Source organism: Neophocaena asiaeorientalis, unplaced genomic scaffold (genome assembly GCF_003031525.2).
Source record: "Neophocaena asiaeorientalis asiaeorientalis breed wild unplaced genomic scaffold, Neophocaena_asiaeorientalis_V1.1 scaffold605, whole genome shotgun sequence".
NCBI lineage: Eukaryota > Metazoa > Chordata > Mammalia > Artiodactyla > Phocoenidae > Neophocaena > Neophocaena asiaeorientalis.
The window spans coordinates 998,826-1,016,801 of NW_020172214.1; the positions used below are offsets into that span (position 1 = coordinate 998,826).

The window sequence follows — 17,976 nt, forward strand, 5'->3', positions numbered from 1 at the left end:
GAAAAATGTGAATACAAAACTGGGAACAGGGCCTTGCAAGGGACTACTGTGAATGAGGGGCCCTGATTCCCCATTAGCTTCAGAGCAAATCTGCTTCCATAGAGAAGCACGGAGGTGTGGGCTCCAATGGCTCTCAGATGGAGAAAACCAAGTTGCTAAGGGCAAACTGTAATCGAGGTCAACACTGAAGAGGGATCAGGCTTCCAATCTTCTAGGGTAGTAAGGGTCAAAAAAAAAGCAAAGGCAGCGGCTCAAGCCAGGAGATCAGGAAAAAGATGAAAAGCTTTGAAAAACAGCACACTTGCCTGGGTCCCCTAAGCCATTTAAAATTTAAAGACAGAATAGCCCAACAAATGGCCCAGTTAGTGTTTATAACCAGCATTTTAGTGATAATATGCATCATAATTAACCAATCCAGTAACCTTGGGCAAGTTCCTTAATCTCCCCGTGTCCTAGTTCTTCCTCATTTGTAAAATAGGGATAATAGAAGTACCTAGTTCAAAGGGCTGTTGCAATGATTAAATCAGTAAACTTTGGTATAGAATGTGTCTGGTCTATTCCAAGGGTTCAGTAAATATTGGCTCTCACTGTCATTATTAGCCAGCTTGGTCTGACTCCAGAGCTTTTCCAGTTTCCATGCACAATAATGTTAGGAAAAATTCCTGCTGGAAAACTACTCATCAGTCTTTAGGAAGAATAAATTACTTTGTCTGAAAACTCCTCAACCCTAAGATAGCAACCAGCAATGTTAAATTAACGCTACTGCAATGTTTCTTTCGGCTGGTCCTGTTCTCAAATGGAGACCCTCCTTCTGGTCAACATTCTGCTCCTCCCTGAAAAGTTTTCCCTATTGAGGATGTTATGTAAGCTTGTAAAGCACCTTGGAATTAGTTTTAAAATCTGTATCTTCCTGAGTTTCTACTGATTGTGAAACAAATAGCAATGTCAAAGGAAAGTACACAATGAAAAGGCAATGACTTAAAGATGATTCATATCTGAAAACAAGTTCTTATCCTAAGTGAGATTAAAATACAACCTTTGGGAGTTCTCTGGAAGCTAAATGAAAGGGTTTACTCAATACAAAATTTAACACTTTTCCATAATATTGCTATGCTGTAATTTATTAAACTATTCTCCAGTGGTTTGTTTTTTCTTATTTTGTATAGTTTTTGCCATTTTATATATCACTGAAGGGAAAAATCTTTGCAAAGAAGCCTTCAAGCTTCTGTTGAATTCTTTCTTTAGGATAAACTCCTCTGAATAGAATTACTGGGTCAATACAGCTGATTCTTTACATTTGAATTGGTTATTTGCATCGCTTCTTCAACTGTCAACTTCTACCTTCCTTTTATTTTATAAAGGACAGAGTACTATGTTCGCTGGCAGCTTCTCAAATACTTATGCAACTTATATTCATTTCTGGCATTATTTTCTGGGCCTATTGATCGTGCTCAGTTTTTGTTTTTAATCTGAAATCTCTGAATGAATCAAATTGACATTTCAAGTCTGGGCAAATGCTGTTTTTCTGTACATGGAGACCACAAGATCTGCCAGAACATGTAGTAAACCACTCTAATATGTTTACTTATGTATGGGCACAGAGAGGGCAGAAGGATGAGACTGAAGTGGGGAATTCCTTTGCGATATTGTTTTTTTTTTTCTTTTTTGGCGGAACGTGGGCCTCTCACCGCCGTGGCCTCTCCCGTAGCGGAGTACAGGATCCGGACGCGCAGGCTCAGCGGCCATGGCTCACGGGCCCAGCCGCTCCGCAGCATGCGGGATCTTCCCGGACCGGGGCACGAACCCACGTCGCCTGCATCACCAGGCAGACTCTCAACCACTGCGCCACCAGGGAAGCCCGCCTTTGCAATATTACTTTGTGATAATGAACTAGATTTGGCCTTACTCTTCCTCTCTGAAGATTCACTCATGAGAACTTCCCTTCTGCTTACATCTAGAATTCTCCTTTGACCAGTCTGACTTGAAAGGATGACTTGGGCTTTCCTTCAGCTCTCTTTGTAACACCTTAGAGTGGTTGAGATACCCTGCCACATCCTGTCTGTCTTCTGCTGTCACACAGTCTCCCACACATCAACGCTGATCTTCTTCTCAGAGATGCCTCTTTCACAGCCTTCAGACTTTTGGGTATTCCTGTGTATATGCAAACTCCTGTCAGAGAAATGGTGGGGGCCTGGAGGGTGATTTATTCCACTCGGCCACGGTGTAGTCAAATTTAACCTTTGAAAAAATAAGTTTATATTGTGCTCAAAACCTAACTCTACTAAGTACACACTGCTACTTGCACGTGTGACCTTTTCAGTCTCTCAAGTGGGTTATCAGATTTTTTAGATAAGGGTTTTTTTCAGCATAAAATGAAGAAAAAGGTGAGGCGTTAATAACGAGCATGATATCTGGAGGTAAGACATCTGGTTTCTAGCCCCATTTCTCTGACTTACCACTTATGGGGCCTTGGACTGGGAAGCTTTCTTTTTTTTTTTTTTTTTTTTTTTTTTGCGGTACGCGGACCTCTCACTGTTGTGGCCTCTCCCGTTGCGGAGCACAGGCTCAGCGGCCATGGCTCACGGGCCCAGCCGCTCTGCGGCATGCGGGATCTTCCCAGACCGGGGACACGGGTGGACTCTCAACCACTGCGCCACCAGGGAAGCCCCGTCTGGGAAGCTTTCTGAGCCATAGATTCCATATCTGAATAATAATTACATTACTTAGTTTGTTGAGAAAATTAAATGATATAAGAAAAGCTTTCTGCAATATTTTAAATGCTATTCAAATATATTTCATAGTTTCCCTCCTTACTTTATCACTGTCAGGATCAAAAAGTAGGATGATCCTAAGGGTAATGTGTCAATAAATCTGAAAAATAAAATGTAGTGTGTGCACTCTGCCTCATACATCTTAAAATTAGAAACTGTGTTTCTGGGTGATCGCTAAAGATATCACCTAGGGTAGGTGTTCGATGAGAACTTTGCCTGGAGACCAAAGGTCTAGCCTGGTGTTTGAGTAAACCAACACGGGAACAAGGTTGAATGTGCCCAGAGCTGTTACAAAGGTTGTACTGGTACAGAGGGAAAGTGGGGGCAATGACTGGACCGAAGTGAAGATTGAAAACTAAAGGCAGAAACATCCTGTCCAAAGCCAGGGAGGCAAAGGGAAAGAGAGAACTGAGAAACAAAAACTGGCTCCTAAATTTGCTATAATCGGCTCAAACAGGATGGCTCCTGGAAGAGAATTCCAAAATCATCACTGAGTAAAGCCAGGACCACTTTTATGTGGATCTATAACTGACTAGGTAACGGATAAGTACATAGGGATACTAAGCTTTGTTTTCTTCATTTGTCTCTTCTTTGTTTTTCTTGATGTTTTCCTAGTCTAGTGACATGAAAGGTAATTGAGGGAAATATGTAGCAAATCCATGCTGGCCAATACCAATTCTGCAAACACACGCAACCAAAAACTTTATCTAAGTCCTTGCAAGTGCTTGGACTTGTGATAGTTCCCGCTAGTTAATCAGTCTGAGAACGCAACACTGAACAGACGGTTATTTTGGGTTCCTGGACTCAGTTCCAATTACGGGAGGGTTCTCCCCACACCAACAAGCAATTCTTTGAACACCAACAGGGTGTCTTGACAATTCAACTCAATTGTGACACTACCTACCCGAAGACAACATCAGATCCCACAGGTTAAGGGTTCAGTCCCACAAGTCTGCCCTCCCCTACAGCTGTCACCAACCAGCTACAGATTGGAGGTTCCCACGACCCCTACCTTGGAAGTCAGAGCCAGTCCCAAGTCCAAGTTGTATTTCTGACTGGCGATAAATCAGAGGTTCCCACAATCCCCTCCTCAGCTTGGATAAACTTGCTATATAGTGGCTCACAGAACTCAGAGAAACACTGTACTTACTAGATCACCGATTTATTGTAAAAGGATAGAACTCAGAACAAGATGGAAGAGATGAACAGGGCAAAGTATGTGGGAAGAGACACAGAGCTTCCAGGCCCTCTCCAGACACTGCACTCTGAACATCTCTACAAGTCACCAACCTGGAAGTTTCCAAACCTGTCCTTTGGGTTTTTATGGAGGCTTCCTTACATAGGTATGATTGATTAAATCACTGATCGTTGGCAACTGAAATCAATCTCCAGCCCCTTTCCCTTCCCTGGAGGTCAAAAGGGTGGGATTGAAAGTTCTAACCCTCTAATCACATGGTTCGGTCCACTGGTAACCAGGTCCCATCCTTAGCTGAGTTCCAAAAGTCACCTCATTAATATCACAGAAGACACATTTATCACTCTCAATACTTAGGAAATTTCAAGAGTTTTTAGAGCTGTGAGCCAGGAACGGTGGAGAAAGACCAAATGTATATGAAAAATATATTTTGGTCATCTGAAATCTTATAAATCACAATACTGCACTAGCTGTGACTACAGTTACCATAGCTTCTGATAAGTGAACAGCAGTGTTTGTACCATGGTTATAAGGGCCAACTGTTTAGGCATTCTCTAAATGTGGATTATTGAGAACATAATACTGTGTTTTACCCCGTCTATCTCCCTCCTTTTTTTCCTATACAAATCTAACTCTATGAAGACTCTCACACTTTTTATATACAATAATATGTATAAAAAAGGAACACTATTTAAAAGAATACAAATGGTTAGGTAAGATAAAGTATTTGGTAGTAACTTGCTTCTTTAGGGTTTTCATAAACACACACACACACACACACACACACACACACACACTTATAAATACCTAAGCATAAGTAAATGTTATAAACAACCTCAGAAATTCTTGGACTCAGCCTTGGTAGAGAAAGTAATGAAGCAAGATAAGAGGTAGGAGGATGCTGGCATTAGAGAATCTAAAATCTAATTCACAGGGGCTTACATTATAAAGAAACCAATCTCACTTAAAAAAGAAGTTCTGGGCTTCCCTGGTGGCACAGTGGTTGAGAATCCGCCTGCCGATGCAGAGGACACGGGTTCGTGCCCTGGTCCGGGAAGATCCCACATGCCGCGGAGCGGCTGGGCCCGGGAGCCACGGCCTCTAAGCCTGCGCGTCCAGAGCCTGTGCTCCGCAACGGGAAATGCCACAACAGTGAGAGGCCCGCGTACCGCAAAGAAAAAAAAAAAAGACGCTAATTCTGTGGCTCAGAGACATTGCCTAGGACCTATGTTCTTTTAATCTTCCATGCCACCATTTTTTGGAATGTTGCCTTAACATCTCTCATGCCTGCTGCATGGTTGTAACATTGTCAGGTATCACATCCAAACAACTGTCCACAGCAAAAAAGGACCATGTTTTCCAGTGCTTTCTTGATAAGACTAAAAAAATCATTAGAAATGTCCAGAATACCCTCTCCCATGATCATTGGCTGAAACTGAGAGTAAAATGGGTTACCATTATCATCTTAGTCTAATCAGCATCTAACTCCTCAATGTCAGAATGGGACAGCTTGGTATGAAGAATGGGGCTATATGAAAGAGAGGCAAATACTTTTTTTAAAATGGGGATCTTTTGTACAACCTTCTGTGTTTTACGTGCCAATCATTTTCCTTATATTTTTTGCTTACTCCATAAGCTTCCTGCCCACAGTGGCTATTTCACTTTTCTACCCATACTTTCACAAACCTCAAATTCCACCCCTTCTCCTCTCACTGATTATCATTCCAACTTTGAGAGATCTCATGTCATTTCTCATAAGCTTGTTCATCCTTCCTCCTCCCCACCTGAATATTTTCCCATAACATGGTTCTCCTTTTATTCATTCATTTATGCATATATTTATTCAACAAATATCATCACCTGTAATAAGCTCGGCAATGTCATAGGCACTGAAAAGATGGCAGTGAAGAAAACAGTCTAAAATGCTTCATAGAGCTCACATTTTTTTTGAAGGTTCTACTGGGGGAAAAGACAGTAAATAAAACAAATAAGTAGAATATAAATTATGGTGGATAAGATAAAAGCAGGAAATGGTAGGAAGAGTGAGGTCACAGTTGCATTTTTAAACAGGATGGTCACGGCAGGCTATATTGAGAAAGGAACCTTTGAGAAAAGATTTAAAGGAGGTAATCTCTCAAGATATTTTGTGGGGAAGCACTGAAGGCAGAGGAAGTGACCAAAGCAAATGGCACTTTGGTGGGAGGATGCCTGGTGTCTTCAAGCAGAACGAAGTGGGGAAGGGGGAAAAAAGTAAGTTATGGGATCAGAGAAATAGTAGAGGGAGAAGATTATACAGGACTTTGTAAACCGTTATAAGAAATTTAGATTTACTCAGGGAGATGGGTTGAGCAGAGAAGCGATAAAAAAGATGTTTGTATTGACGGGATTATCCTGGTTGCTGTCTGGAGACTGGATATGGTTAGGCTGGGTTGGGTGGTGGGGAGGGTTTTCGTAAGGACAGAAGCAGGGCCAGTTTGGGAAGCCAGTATAATTTTCATAGTTTAGATGACAGTGGCTTGGACCAGGGTAGTAAATAGAGGGGGTGGTAAGAAATGGTCAGATTCCGGGTATGGTGTGAAGATGAAGCCCACAGTATATGCCAACTGGTTAATTATGAAGTATAAGTGAAAATAGTGTGTTCTTTCCTTTTTTTCTGTAATTGTTTTATCTCAAAACTCTACACTAGGTATTCCCTTTCCCCAAACATCTTTAATTTTTTTCCTCTCTTCCTTGGTCTCTTGGCCTAAGTCTACAAAGTTGCTTCAGTTTCCACTTCATAAAAACAAAACAAAACCAAGCAAAACAAACAATAACAACAAAGCCCCTTGGAGATCTGATAACCCCAAAGTTACCTTTCCATTTTATTCATTTGTTCATCCACGTATTCATTCCCAAGTTTTATTCACTCATCATCTTTTTGTAATTCTCTAGTTTTCTAGGTTTATGTTTAATCTTAGCCTCAAAACTCTGCCTTCTTGACAGCAATTTTGGTGTGAAAATCACTTACTGGGTTTTCTGTGGCGAAGTGATTTGTTCTATAACTACTTCAATAATTTTCATTTTTGAGGAAAAGACTCTTTCCTTCCATATCATTTATCTCTGCTCATACCATACTTCTATTCTGAATAACAGAATGCAGTTGAAGGAAAAGAGGATTTAAGTTTACTTCGTAAATGGGATGCATTTATAATGGTTTAAATGAGAGATTTCCTTTAAAAACACCCTCCTACACACTAACTCCCCAATCCTTCTCTCCTGCCCTATTGGTGACCATTCCATATTGAATTTACACAGAAAACATACATGAAATTTCCAACATTTTCCATCTTCCTTTCATTGACCTCTAATAGAGACCACTGTTGGGGTTTTTTTTTTTCCCTCTAAATATTTTAAAGGATGATAGAAGAGAGTAAAATGTGTGTACGGTGGTTTCTACACATAGGAGAAACTGTCTCCCTGTGGTTTGCACTAAACTGAATGATACCTAGTGTGGGAGCAGAAAATGAGCTGGGCATTGTTCAGAGTTCAGAAGAATTAGCTCAACGCTCCTTCAAAGAGTGGAGTATGCGGCATAGTGGGAGTCAGTGTGGTAGAGAAGACGGTGAAAAGAAAACTATTTCTCAAGATAGTTTTAGCCACTGGAAGGAACACCGCTTTGGGCAGGACAAGGCCTTGACTAAATTATGGAGTCAGAGAAATGTGCCTCTGGCACCTTCAGCTTTCTCCTCTTCTGTCCCTTTTTTCCCTCTACTCCCGAGACCTCTAGGACCTCAATGCCGTTTTTCCCCTCTCATCTCAACCACATACTCAGAGAGTCTGCAATATGTATCAGAAAACATGGGATATCTACTCACAACAGCACTTGCTTCCTGAGCCTCCTCACTCGTGGATGATGGAAAATCTTTGCACTTGACATTAAGGGAAGGTGAGAGAATTTACCATGCAATCTTCCTAGCATCTCAGAAACAGTATCATGTCGGGAAATTCCAATTACAGATATTGGTCTTTGTTTCACCCACTGGACTTTTCCCTTCTAAACCATTTGAAGGCTCTGTCTGTAATCCCTATTTCTTGATAAAGACCCTCCTTCAGTTTCAACCTCTTCATTAAACACTCTTACCTTAAAACCTGGTTCTCTCCTAAGGACATTCCTTCCCCTGTAGGCCTTTCATAGGCTACTTATCCTTCCACATCACATATTCCTCAGGGCACAGAGCTGGGGGTCAGCAACTCCATGCTACTTCCAGACATATTCCACATGTCATACAGAAATGTAAAAGTGAAAAACCGCCTTCATTGAGGCTCTTGACATCTAGTTAGTTATCCCTCTTTCAACTTTCTTTAAAATTACTATTCACTACCAACTTCTGGGTAAAGAATTTCTGTCCATCCCAAGCTCTGCTATCGCTCTGGGTTACTTTAGTGCCTATATAAAGAGGAAACCATCACCATGGGCTCATTTCTCAATTGTAATGATTAAATTCTAACGCAATTAGAATTATCATTTTAGCCATCCTACCTCTGGCAAACATATTACCTGAATCTCCCTCCCATAAGGAATCCTTATGCCTAATATCAAACTCTCTCTTTTCCTTCTAGCTTCAGGCATCATCCCCACAATACCTGCTCTTTCACCTAATATACACATTCTTCTTTGAATTTATTCATTTTATTCTGGTCTTTCACCTCACTCTGGACTCATTTATCCATTCTGGACCACGTAGCCTATATAGAAATTTCAGTAATCCAGTGTCTAGTAGATATTGGGAGAGACAGGGGAAAGGGAGTAAAGAAATGGAAATTTTTATTCAAATCATTATGGAGAAATTACATTACTATCCAATCCTGAGTGATTACCCCCATATCTTTTAAATTCACCAGATGAACATGGGCTCTTGTAGAAGTGAGTAAAGAGGAATTAGAGCTTCCTGGACAAAGGAGGTACAAAAGGAATCAAAAAAAAAAAAAAATTCTTCATAGACGGCAACTAAAGCTAATTTCAGAACAAATCATTCTTAAATCTCTTAAACCTATTGTGACAGATTTTCATGCTAAGATTATGGCCCAGAAACCAAAGTGTCAAAGCTATATTGAGCACAGATCTACAAGTCTGGAGACTGTAAAGGGAAAAAAACAGCAGACTGAAGAACCCTGAATTCAGTATCTAGCATATAGCAGGTAGTCAGGGAACATTTAGAGGGAATGCTTCCACTAACAGTGTTAGAGGAGTTTCTGAACAGGTAGAATGGGCAAGTCTGTAACCCTGCCCTCCACCACCCCACGGTTTACCGGCTCTCTGTGGGCACTTTCAACCGTTCTCGCGGTATTTGCAGTCATCTGTATGCTAATGTCTCCCAAGTACATAACAGTCCCCTAACTTCTGGATTCTTAAACCCATGTGCCTACTGAATTTGTCCAATTGTATGTTCCACCAGCATCTCAAACCCAATATTCCAAAATGAAGCTTTTTATTTCTTCCTCCAGATATACTCCTTCTCCTATATTTTCTTAACTTACTTAGGTGCACCACCCAAGGCAGTAACCGAGGTAGCATTCTACACTTCTCTCTTAAACTCATCGATAATCCTACTCATTCTACCTCCTAAGTATTTTTGAAACTGTTCTCTCATTTTCCTCCTATTATCACTACCCCAAGGCATTATCTCAACAACTCTCACGTGAACTATTACAATAGGATGAGTCGCTCTATCTCTAGTTCCAGTCCCTCAAGTCCATAGTATTTTATCTAAATGTCAACTCTGACCACATTTTTTTCTTAGCGTCTCCATCCACACCGTGCATTTTACCTTGTGTTATTTACCCTAGGTTACAGTAAAAAACACCAAGCACTGTTTCTCCGTGTACACCATGCTGTTTGCTCTTGATTTTTCTTCTGCCTGCGTACCCATCTTTTCATACTGCATTCCTACTCATCTTTCAAGATTTACCCTGGGAGCATATCTCACTGAAGTTTTTCCTGCCATTCTAGTATGGGTTAGGAGTCCTCCTTGCATCCGTTTCCATAATAAAACTTCTCACGTTGTTTGAAAATTATCTGCTTACATTTCATCCTCCCACTCCAGGCTATGAACTTATCAATGGCATAGAGTTACCCACGTGCTCCTTATCACGGTGCCTTGCACATGGGGTCTTCAGTAAATGGTTTGAATGCTGTAAATTAAACATATGTAGTGCATCTATAGGAACCCAAATGAGGGAACACAATGTAAAGTCCTACACTAGCTCCTCCACTAGCCATCCTTATTAACTCTACTACTTATTTGCAAAATGGGGCCTAGAAGAGAAAAGGTAAATAATAAGTCTTCATAGTTTTGTTTCTAAAATTACTGACATTGTTACTTATATGGAAGATGAATGGAAATAAGATGAGCTTTGGGGTCATTTTCTAACACTGGGTTTCCCATTCATAAACCTTGTAAGCTTGGGCTTACGGACCCTGATCCTCAAGGCCTGCCTCTTTGGAGTAAGGAAAATAGCACCTACTTTGTAGGGTAGTTTTAAGAATTGAAGATAATATACCAAAAAGAACCTGGAACATTCAATATTCTGTCATCATTATTATTTCTATTATGACCTTGAATATAATCACAAAGCATTTTATTTGAAAACTGAGTTAATATTTGTAAAGCACGTAAAACAGTACCTCAAAAGTATCTGTGTACATGTGTGCGTAACTGTGTGTATATCTCTGCTTTAGTAAGTGCCTAAAAGATATATGAATTTATTATATGAGAAGTAATTTTCACTGATATTTTATTAGCTATAAACTCTGAAAAGCTTTAACTATTTTAATTGACAGTTCTATAGTTCTGCAATAAGCCCACATGGAAAGAATTATACACCTGCAGCAGAGACTATAAAAGCATTATTAGCTACTTTAAACAGTACATTATGGTGAATGGAATAATGAATAAGTGAATGAATGAAAATGTGGTCTATTTAAGTATCTGGTAAACACAGTTAAGCTGTAATTATAGTTATAGACAGGAAGAAGTGTCCCATCCCAAAGCAAAGATGAGCTTCCCAATCTGTAAATGACAGTTTCACCTTGGATACAAGAACTATTTGAAACTTCTAAATAAGTCTAATGTATCTCTTGCTTTATTGGAATAAGTTGGGATTTGTATTTTTTATTTTGTTTTGTAAACTCTTTTACCAAAAGAGAGTGGGTTATGAGAGAATAAGATGTTTCATAAGCAGGGGCACCTGGCAGAGTGTGTGCATATGTGTGTGTGTACATGAGAGAGAGAGACAGACAGAGCGACACAGATAGAGACAGAAAGAAGAGCTTTCGGGCATGAAGAGTGTAGATGTCCTAAATTAGCTATGAAAAAATTTAAATTAACTGGAAATTAGCCTAACAGAAGATATTCAAAAATACTTTTAAGGAACCCTTTGTAAGGAACCATGAATACTTCTATTATTCTATTAATATTCTTTTCATTTAAGCTCTAGAGCAGCATTCTGGCTATGCAACCCAATTCACAAATAAACACAAAATATTTTCTATTGAAATGTGGAATGTCCTTCGATGATTGGTACTTCAGAAGGGATCCTCTTCCAAGGTGTTTTCTTTCGTGAAATAAAAGCTGCTCAATCTGATTTGGTCCGATGCTTTACCTTCTCAAAGAAAGTCTTTTAAGTTCTTTTCCTCTCTTCTTTATGGCTTAGACCTAAAGTTACTGTGTACATACTGTCTTCTCCCCTTCCTTCTCCCATGAGACTGTGAGCTCTATGAGGTAGGACCTGAAGATTATTTATCTCTCTATCCCTAGGACAAAGCCCATTGCCTAGAATTTAATAGATGCTCAACTAATGTTTACCGAAGAAGGTAATCCATTTTGCTTGATTTAATGAGCCATTTCACTTTCACTCAAACACTAAATACTTTTCACATCTAAGAAGAGAAAAAAGTTATGAGCAAGCCCTTTATCCCGGGACAAATAATGATTTTAATTTTGTTGCCTTTTGTTTTATTTAACATGAATTTTGAGACAGCAGAAAAAGAAAACTTTTTTTAAAAGTGACTATATCAAGAGTAAACAGGTCTTCTGATAGTCACTTTATCACTACCTGCTGAATAACAGGAACGTGGATGAAGTGGCACCAGATCAGGCTCCAGATTTAGAAGGGAAAATGTAATAAAGATAATAAACCTTAAGAGCCTTGGACGCTTGCAAGCTCTACTGACTATTACTCTCTACTCACTAGCCTTGTGATTTTGGTCAAGTCAGTTAAGTAAGTCTCAGTTTCCTCATTTGGCAAATGGGGATAACGATGCCTCTTTAATTACCCCACAGGCTTAAACTGATGAATTAAAAAAAGAGATTATTTCTGTGAAAGCATGTTGGCTCTGAAAACTGTCGTACAAGTATAAGGGTTCATCTTGATGCACCACGTAGCAGACAAATGTTGGAAATCTCTTAACTTATTTTCGATGAAATTTCTAGTACCTTCCAGGTGTGGTGAATTGCTAAGTCTGATATAAAAGCTGTTTAAGCCACTCACCACAATGCAAGCAGCCCAATACTGACTGTCACACTTCAGCTTAATGGTTATGTAAACCTCTCACATCCAAGGAACGTCTCTTTTCTCTTTTGGCATCTCCAGTCTCTAGTATCACGCTCAGACACAGTACCACTCATTGAAGGTTCATTAATGATAAGAATGACTTTTTAAACTAGAAGGCAAACACATTATAATGGCTAAAAGTGTAGGTTCTGAACTTAGATTCCTGTGTCCAAAATCCTTGATCTAGATAATCTACTTAATCCTTATAATCTTAGGTTTCTGCTTCAGTAAAATGGACATAATAATAGCAGAGGCTCTGCCACAAGTTGTTGCCAGGACTACATTCGGGTCAAATTCCAGCACCAGGTCTGGCATATGGTAAACACTAAATTCTAATGTACTGATATTCATCTTTTTCTTAGAGGCTATGAATTACATCCTTTTTACCACTAACTATTAAATATGATCAATAGGCAATGTAAAAGGGTAGATCACATGTGGCTCAACCAAGGAGTAACAAAATTACCCCCCAGTGTTATCGATATACCATCACAACCATCTATAGCATCACAGGTCAGCCACCGCAGTGAAAGCAGGAGCCCTGTTCGGGCGAGGGGCCACCCTCTGCAGCCCCAGCTCTTCCTCAGCCCGGCCAGGGAAGCACACAATCACATCTCTCTGTTTGCTCCTGTCCCTGTTCGTGCTCACCAGGTACAAAGACAGGAGACTGGCCCAGCACAAGTCGGAAATAGAGTGTTTCACCCCCAAAGGGAGTATGGGGAATGGTGGGAGAGCAACAATGAGCAGGTAAGCAAAGTGTGAGTGGCCTGAGGTGGTGTGAACTAAATGTACGCAAGCTACAGGAACAGGTGGCTCCCTGGTCTGGGTCCTCACTCCACCGTGCCTCCCGTGCAGTGTGTCCAACCTGGGCCACCACTGGGTTTCTACGTGCGTTTGATTTGCAAAAACCCACGCCACCCTCGTGTGAAGTGATGGGAGCCTCCTGTCCCGGACGCTGCTGTTCCCCAGGGTTGTGCGCTTTGCATGTCTGAAGCCTTAGCTCACAGTCAGTGTCCCTGTGGGTTTTAAATTACTGGTTACATGCTTCTGTGGAGTTTGCAAAGTGGAAGAGATTGGAGGAAATACACATTTCAGGATGATCCAATTGCTTAACAAAAACAAATGCAAAAGCCTAGGACTGGTTCTGAGCGAAGGACTGCAATGGAGGGGAGACTCCAGCCCTGATCCCACAAGCCTGGGAATTCATCTGACTTACTTTGAATGCAATGTCATCTCACAGCCAAGGGCAAATGCCAGGCCAAACAAGTGAACTGTAGAGGCCAGAGGCTTTTCGTGAACTGAAATCAGGAAAGCTAGTCCTCCTCTAGCTACCGTAGCTTTGCAGCTCCCTTCCTTCTCTGTGTTTGGTGGTGAACACACCCTGTCGCTGCTCTGTGCATGTTCCGTCATACCAGGCCCTCCCAACCAAGCTGTGCCCAGGAAACTGGGGTAGCTGGAACTATAAGCATCGACTAAGCTTTGTTTGCATGAAATAAACGTGCTTTATTGCATGGGACTGGGTTTCAAGAAAAGGGCTCTGGAGATAAAGAAGGCTGGAGGAGCCCTGAGTTGGGAAGTTGTCCCCCATGAACTAACTCCCCACCCCTAATTTGTTGTGGCTTTTCCCAATCCATCAGTGGTACTGAAGTGTGGGAGGGAAGCTCTCGCAAATCAGCCTGGATTAAAGGAAAGGGGAAGTGCAGAAGATACAGTGTGTACGTATGTGTGCCCATGTGCTGAGAGCAGAGCTTGAGATCCCGCCGCGGAGCAAGAAGAGAATCTAATCCGGTGAACTTTCACCTCCAAACGTTGCTCGATTCCGCAGTAGTGGGTGCCTTCTGGTTTTCAAAATAATGTCTAACTTTCTACAAGGACACTGCACAACTTCTGGGGGCCGTTCACATCACAGTCCGTGAAAATGATGCCCTGAACTGTCCAGTGTACAGCCTGAGCCATCATTCACAGCAGCCCTGGTCAAGAGCCTGGCTGACTTCGTTCACAGCTCCCAGAAACAAGGCAGTGAGAGCATGTGTACACGTGCAGGCACATATGTGTGCACACTGGTGTATCTGATAGTCTTATGCCCACAATCCCTTTATACAGCTTTCTTTGGATCTCAGTGTATCTGGAAGATAAACCTCAGTGGATCATTTTGTGGCGGGTAACTCAACAGACCGCTACTGGGGCTCCTAGTTTCCTTCCATTCAGACATGACTAAGTGGCACAATTCCTCTACTTGAAAATCATTCAGACAGCATCAGAGTCGACAGGACACGGTGAAAATGGCTGCATCAAATGAGCGCAGGGGCTCTGTCCAAAGTGACTTGTAATTTGAGGCACTGTCTCGGACTGGAGTTCCCAAGTGTAGCAAACTTGGCTGCCTATCAAACATCCCAAGGCAAAGTCTTGGTCAGCACAACCTAGGAATCTGTAGTGTAACAAGTTTCCAAAGTCATTCAGATTTAGTCAGTCCATAAACCGATATTCTGAAATAATCCACTTGTGTAGGAGATGAAGCTATTCATGGCAAACATAAGGTCTCAATTCCGTCATGCGGTATTCCTGAGAGAGTTTAGTCAGTGCTTGGAACTCAGATCTGATCAGCCTAGCGATTAGATTTGCTCAAGGCTGTCTTGTTTGAGAATGGGGGCGGTGGGGGCGGGGAGGAGGGAGACAGGAGACAGCAAGGGGACCCCAGCTTCCTTGGGTCAGGTCCAGATCTACAAAGGTAGCCACTCGATGTGTCTACACTGTAATGGTCTAAATTTCCCTACAACAGTAAGATACCGTAATTCAGCATTTGTTTGAATATAGCCAAGGTAATGGCAAGGCTTATGGTATAATATATCAGTATAGATATGTCCTGCTAGGCAGAGGGAAACAGTGTATGCTGTAGTTAAGAGAGTTCTGATGGAGCAAACACCTCAGCCTCACAGATAAGCATAGTTAAATAGAAACAAATGATCTTCCCTTCCTACTTTTTCTTTCCATTTCTTTAACATCAAGTAAAAACTGACAGAGAGAAAGCATATATGGGAGGAATCCTATTTGTTTATATGAATACACACACAAAATATTTATCCAAAAGAGATAAGTTTAAAATGAATATTAAGAGAAAGATATTAAGATATCAGAGAGGAGACAACTGCAATGTATACTACTGCTAAATAAGGGGTTAGAGTAGTTAATCCCAATTTGCTTGCTCTGGAATAGAATGGAAGGGCTGGAAAAAGAATAACTGTATGAGACTTTCATAGATACTTTTAGTACCAGCTGATAAGGCCCTCTTTCTTATCCATTCCCACTCCTCCCCCCAGTTGCTTCCCAGTCACAGTCAAGCATCCTATTTACTCTGCAAACATCTGGGCTGATTCTGCAGCCATTACCAAACAACCAGTCCCAGGGAGGGGCCGAGGAAAGCTCCAACAACCACAGAAAACCAGGAGTGTCGCCCGGCATCTCATTTGCCTATGTTTTCTATGATGACACTATAGTAATGGACCGGACCCTATGAAGTCATGCCTGGGGAGATTCTTGCAGAGCCACGTTGCCTGGCAGGAGAGAAGGAGTTTTACAAGGCATGCAGTCATAGCACAGCACGACAGCATGACCTTATCTGCAACACTGGCAGGGCCTTAGAGACACCCCCTCACATCTCCCCCCTCGACCCCCCACTTGGAAAGGAAAAGGAACACTGTATGTATCCATAACACTCCAGCTTCCTGAAATACTATGTCCCCGTTTTCCCTTTATGTGAACATTCTTTTTCTTTCTGTCTGACTATAGCATAACTTGTCACCTTTTCATATTTTCACGGTGGACAGTCTAAGTGTGTTTCAGAGCAGTCTTCCTGATTGCAGGAGAAGTGAAAGAGAGTCCTAAACAGGGAGGTGCTCTAAGAACCAGAAATTCTCTAAGCACTGTTACGTGGGAGTTCATAAGGAGATGGTCTGCTCTCGGGATTGGCTAAATCCTCAACAATGAATGTTACTATTGCCTGTCTCAGCAGGGGGATTCCACCTCAGTGCTCCCTGGCATCTGCATTCTGATGTGCTCATGTTATACCCCATGAAGGAGAGGCACAGATATTGAGTCTCCCAGTCTCTCTTTGAGAAAGGGCCCCCTTAGTCAAATGATACAGATCTAAAGCCCCCATTCAGTGCCTGAAGGAAGGAGGGTGGTAGGGGGTTATTTTTACTGTTGCTACGTCATGATATCAATTATGTGAAAGATCAACCCCTAGTCAGTTGAGTAACTGATTTTCACCTAGTAGATGCAGCATCTAATTTTAGTGGGTATAACTGTTCAATAACGCCTTAGGGAATCTAGTAACAGCAATGTAATAACAGTCATTATTAAATGAGTGAGGAACTCAGATTTGAAAGTAACCCCAAAATGTGATATCTGTGTTAGGATTTTTTTTGCCTCTCATTCCTTCAATTATTTCTTCCTCCATGTAATGATCATTTACTAAGCACCTACTATAAGCCAAGCACTGCCAAGACTCTGGAGATAAATGGATGACCAAGTCAAGACTAATGCCCTTGAAAATCAATTGTCTATCGGGAAACAGAGTCAGAAAAACAGATCACTGCAGTGCAATATGGAGCCCCTCTCCCGTAGAACAATTATTTATCATATTAACTCCTCATTTAATATCATAAACAATAACCAATGCCAGTGCAAATAGAATTAAGAGTAATAGAAACTAAATAATGATAAAATAAACCTGAATCGAGTGTTCAGAAACAGCTAGGCACACAGTTATATACAATTCAGAGTCCATAAAATGCTCAATCTAAAGACAGAGTGGCAGATCGGATAAAAATACAAGAGCCTACAATATGCTACCTACAAGAGACCCACTTCAGGGCAAAGGACACACACAGATTGAAAGCAAAGGGATGGAAAAAAGACATTTCATGCAAACAGAAATGACAAAAAAGCAGGGTCCCAACACTCGTATCAGACAAAATAGACCTTAAAACAAAGGCCATAAAGAAAGATAAAGAAGGACACTGTATAATGATAAAAATTCAGAGTCCACGGAAGAGAAAGAGGCTGCCTTTGCAGCACAGCAGAGGCCAGCTGGGTGCTGAGCCACAGGCTAGGATGGCTGCAGTGGTCTTCTCTTCACTCCTCCCCAAAGTCAACTTCAAATTAATGTTATAACTTATATTTAGAGATGTTCTAAAACGAGTAAGACTAATAATAACAACTGCTTCCATTACTGTAACTACTATGCATCAGATACCGGGGTAGTCCCTTCACAAATGTTATACATTAAGTTCTCACAAGAACATTATAAGCAAGATATTTTCCCTTTCCATGGCATATATGAGATCATACAGTATTTGTCTTTATCTGCCTTATTTAACTTAATATAATGCCCTCAAGTTTCATTCACGTTATCACAAG

General features: G+C 41.2%; 1 protein-coding gene and 1 long non-coding RNA gene across 2 annotated transcripts in view; one reads left to right on the plus strand and one right to left on the minus strand.

The window, feature by feature from the left end:
* The window catches only part of GRM5 (glutamate metabotropic receptor 5), a 510,413-nt gene that overhangs the window by 480,538 nt on the left and 11,899 nt on the right, over window positions 1–17,976 (plus strand). Inside the window, 1 exon segment of the mRNA XM_024761761.1 lies at window positions 13,210–13,305. Coding sequence (XP_024617529.1) covers window positions 13,210–13,305 — 96 coding nt within the window.
* LOC112410938 (uncharacterized) overlaps window positions 1–17,976 on the minus strand; it is a 139,185-nt gene that overhangs the window by 117,011 nt on the left and 4,198 nt on the right. The window lies entirely within an intron of this gene.